Source organism: Olea europaea, chromosome 13 (genome assembly GCF_002742605.1).
Source record: "Olea europaea var. sylvestris chromosome 13, O_europaea_v1, whole genome shotgun sequence".
NCBI lineage: Eukaryota > Viridiplantae > Streptophyta > Magnoliopsida > Lamiales > Oleaceae > Olea > Olea europaea.
In genome coordinates, this window is record NC_036249.1 from 9,087,135 (window position 1) to 9,092,220 (window position 5,086).

Genomic DNA, 5,086 nt, shown 5'->3' on the forward strand with positions numbered 1-5,086 from the left:
TGGGAGGAAATAAAAAGAAAGTAAATAAGCTAATTAAATAAAATATTATTTTTTCTACTTTTTATAAATTTTTGAAGGTTTAATAAGCTAATTAAATAAAATATTATTTTTCATGGTTTTAGAATAATTTAAATAATTCTAAAAAAATCAGAACGTCTTATTATGTCTAACTTCATATATGCGTACTTATACTTGTAAATTTGAGGTTAGACCTTACCTTCATGCACTATTCCACGCTTTTTAAAACATTCTTAAATCAATAAAACCATAGATACAAGAAAAATTTATCAAAACTTGTATCGACGTTGATGTGGCAAAATGTAAATGAACTATTTTTTTTTCATTTTTTCCTATATTTCAATGATGTCACGCCAAATATTGTCTGCAAGGTTTTTTCGTAATTTTAAAATCTTCTTAAATAGTATTAATAATATAATAATCATTTACTTAACTAACTTAGCAACACCCTAGTAAGCAAAATAATCATTACATATATAATTCTCTTCTCTGCTTCTTGATCATAATTTTCATGGATTCATTAAGTTCATATTCTGACCCAAATCCGTTCTGCGTTTCCGACATGCCTGAGATTACATCGTTGAAGGGACATTCTGACGAAGAGGTTATTTTGGCGTCGAGTCAGCCCAAGAAACGTACAGGAAGGAAGAAGTTCAAGGAAACTCGCCACCCTGTTTATCGAGGCATTAGACAGCGGAATTCAAACAAATGGGTATGCGAGTTACGTGAACCGAGAAATCAGAAAAGGATATGGCTAGGAACTCATCCTACTGCAGAAATGGCAGCACGTGCTCATGATGTTGCTGCATTAGCATTCAGAGGTCAGTTGGCATGCCTGAATTTCGCCGATTCTGTCTGGTGCTTGCCGGTGCCGGTTTCTGAAGATGCTAAGGATATTCAGAAGGCGGCAATAGAGGCGGCAGAACTGTTCAGGCCGTTCGAGGGGGGTGGTGGTGGTGGGACAATAATGCAAGAAAATGAGATGAATTCTGAGGGGGTTTCAAGTGGCAATTTGACAACATTGGACACAACAAAAACACTATCAGATTGTGATATTTTTAATATGAATGAGGATTCAGAGACAAATATGGAAGGAGTTTTGCTGTCACCACAACCTCGTTTAGACTACAGTTTCGGCTGGGATGATTTGGAAAACGATGATGCTGAGATGGTGCTTTGGAGCTATTCTATTTGATGTCATAGTAGTTTCGGATAGTAAAGTGCGTAAAACACAAAAATAAAGAAGCAAGATATAGTATATGGTGAATGGAGAGTAGGTGAGTCAAGTTGATCTGGTATTTGGTTTTGAAGTCCAATCACCCAGACTGCTTATTATAAGACAAAAAGTAAGAGGAAAAAATATCAGGCAAGTAAGAGTGTAAAACCGACTTAAGAGTGGTCCACATATCCCATATCCCACTACTTCAACAACTGACCCAATGTTTAAAAATCACATTTGATAACTACCCATGTTCTAAGGACGTGCAAAAAAAAAAAAAAGAATACTCTGTGATGGGCAGAGCATTTATAAAATGCATTCGGAAGGTCCCTAAGATCATTTTCATGTTCAGTTTGTATGCACCATCTAAGCAGTGAGAAAGAGAGCTTAGAAGAGCCTTAACCCGCAGCTAAACACTACCTACAAGCTTGAGTGAGTGCGTCAAGAACGGCAATGGCAGGATGTTCGTTTTCGATCCATTTTACTCTGCATTGATCTAAATGTTATTTTGTTTATTAAAACATGTTTAGATCGCTTAAGGTGACTTACATTTGATATCAGAGCCTTCGTTTTGCCTTTGCCTTGTTTGTTCTTAGCCTGCACACATTCTGTTGAAAATTTTGGCATTTGATTTAGTCTGTTATATAGAAACTGAGATTAGGAATCATTAGGAAATCGATTTATGAGAATTTTGATATAAAATATGAGAGATTTGGTGGTCGGAATCATGAGATATGAAAGGGTTTTTCATTCGGGTTGAAACCGGGTTACATCGACCCGTCGGGAGGTTGAAGATAACCTCTATTAAAAAAAAAAAAAATAAAATAAAATAAAATAGTAAACAGTCTTTTCAAACTTGTTTGCAAGGAGACATGGCAACTTATGTTGACATGCAGTGGCCCTTCCTTGTCTCTTACTAGTTAAGGTACAAGAATGGTTTTTGTTTTAACGATTAGTTTCTAGCACGTGAGCCCACTTGTATGAAATAAAGGCCGTCGTTGATATAATAGAAATTGAATGTTTAATATTATTATTTCGGATTACTTTAATAAAATTTTGGACTTGTACTAGTACCAGTCGAAAATTTTGAAATTGTATCTCTTTGTGGACCCATGTGCTGGAAATTAATGAGAATTATTTGGTGATTTTGTTTTCATATGTACTAAACTTATTTTGCCCCCATTTAGCCATCATTTTCCTTCTCATTATTTTTCTCTCTTATTTTTAACTACATAATCATTCATAAAATAATATTAAACTCAAATAAAAAACTTTTCATTTTTCTCAACCACACATTTTTAAAAAAAACACTATTCCAACCATTAAAATTTAGCAAGAATGGGGGCCAAACAGGTGTTATATTGTTTTGTATGTATAATTTTTATTGTTTTGTTATATATACAATATTGAGTTAAATAATTTAGTACATTAAAATTTAATTTTTGTGTTCATATTGCTTATGGTTTTGTGCAATTTATATGAGCATATTTTTGTGAATTAAATTAAAAGTTGAGTGACCATATAATTTAATTAATTGGGGAGTAGCCACATCATCCTTAATTATACAAAATTATATATTAAATGTATAGGATCACATATTGAATAAAGACATTAATTGTGGTTAATCATATTTAATATAATGAATATTATCCCACAAGAATTTTATTATATATCTTTGATTAATTAAGATAAAATATCAAACTATATTTTCTAATTTGCCCCCAAGGATTAGAAACGGGAACATAATTTGATAGTTTTATTGTGTAGTTAAAATAAATCTAATTGAATTAGAACTTTAGCCCACATGCAAGTCTTATGTCACTAGATTCATATTTTGCATGATTTTATATCTGTAAAACATGTCTTATGTTATGTTAGCTTCAAATTTTGTAAAATGAGCATGAATGTTTGATTTATTGCAGCAAGTCAACTTGTTAATTTCTCTAATATAAAAAGTGATTTTCCCGAGCTGAAAGGGGATTGTTATAAGGCCTGGAAGGAGAGAATTCTCAATCACTTGGGATGGATGGACATAGATTACGCCATAAGGAAGGAAGAGCCCCCTATAGTAATCACTACCAGCACTTCAGAGGCAGTTCAACTTTATGAAAAGTGGGAGCGATCTAATCGTCTTTCCGTTATGTTCATAAAGACGAAAATATCTAATGGTAGTAGGGGCTCCATCGAGTAGTGTGACAAAGTCCAAGATTTGCTTAAGGCCGTTAACAAACAATTCGTCACTTCATATAAAGCGATGGCCAGCACTCTCATTATGCAGTTTTCATCCTTGAAGCTCATCGACATTAAGGTTGTGCGTGATCATATCATGCGCATGAGAGATATAGCAACCCAACTCAAGACATTGGAAGTTGAGATGTCCGAATCACTCCTGGTTCACTATATCCTTTGCACTTTGCCTCAACAATATGGCCCATTCAAGATCACCTATAACACACATAAAGTTAATAGTCCATTAATGAGTTGTTGACCATGTGTGTTCAGGAAGAGGGCACACTACTTATAGAGGAAGGTAAAAAGGAAAAGATGTATTTGACAACTCCAGGAAAGAAAAAGAAAGATCGGGCCAAGGACAAGGGGAAGGGAAAAATCCATCCTCAAAATGACATTAAGAAGGAGATTGTGTGCTTCTTTTGCAAGAAGAAGCGGCACGTTAAGAAGCAATCCTCCAAGTTCATGAAGTGGCTTGACAAAAAGGATACTCAACTCTCACCTGTTTGTTTTGAATCCAATATGATTGATATTAATCATAACACATGGTGGATTGATTCTGGTTCTACGATCTATATGACCAATTCATTGCAGGACTTGGGGTACTTAGTACTCTAAATTTTACGGACTTTGGGACTTGTATAGACTACATTAAGGGAAAGTAGACTAACAAGTCAAAAAAGGGTGCCAAGAGAAGCTCTAAATTATTGAAAATCATATTCACAGATATTTGTAGTCCAGACATGGATGCATACCACGATAAATACTTCATCTCTTTTATAGATGATTACTCGCGATACATGTATCTCTACTCGCTTAACAGTAAAAATGAAGTACTAGGTGCTTTTAAGGTATTTAAAGCTGAAGTAGAGAAACATTAATGCGGTAAAATAATTAAGATAGTGAGATCCGATAGAGGTGGAGAATAATCTAATGAAAAAATTAGGCTCTAATCATAAGTCAATTATAACGAGAGGAACTATGATATTGACATGATGCGTGATAGCATTTCTACAAAATTGGGAAGAACTTTATTCTCAATTAATTGGAGAAGTTTAAAGAATAATAGTGTTAAAGAATTTGTTGACATCATAACTAACACTTATTAAAATATTGTGATTTTTAATCACTAACATTAACAAGACATTGTCTTGATTGTATACTCTAAAAATCAAGCTCATAATTCTAAATTTGAGCAGTAATTTCACAAACTTCTTACCAACACCATGCAGTCATCTAGTATATGTAACAAATTTATTAGATATAAACAATATTTAGATGATCAACGTGGAGGATGATGTGGCCTCATTTATCACACCAATCAATTTTCAGAAATATAGGGAATTCAGTCCCTATTTTAACTAGTTGTTGTTAATGAAAGAGAACACACGTCATATATGATTGAATTGAAAATTTTTTTTGGTTCTTTATTACATATCCATTTGAATTTTTAATTTCGCATCATTATTAATCTAGTGATGATCAAACTAGTCATGCCAAATAATAAAGTCGAATTGAACTTCTTGTTCAGTATAAATATAATTCAATTATTTAGAGGGTATTTGAGCCGCATTTTTAAGAAAAATGCATTTTAGAATAGTAGAATGATGAGAAATGTGT

At 33.2% G+C, this 5,086-nt stretch overlaps 1 protein-coding gene across 1 annotated transcript; it reads left to right on the forward strand.

Annotated features, from left to right (window-relative positions):
- The first annotated feature begins 459 nt into the window (after positions 1-459).
- Positions 460-1,277, forward strand: LOC111407523 (dehydration-responsive element-binding protein 1E-like). Its single transcript, XM_023037059.1, has one exon. It carries the CDS (start codon positions 530-532, stop codon positions 1,211-1,213), a length of 684 nt encoding a protein of 227 aa, XP_022892827.1. The 5' UTR covers positions 460-529; the 3' UTR covers positions 1,214-1,277.
- The last annotated feature ends 3,809 nt before the right edge of the window (positions 1,278-5,086 follow it).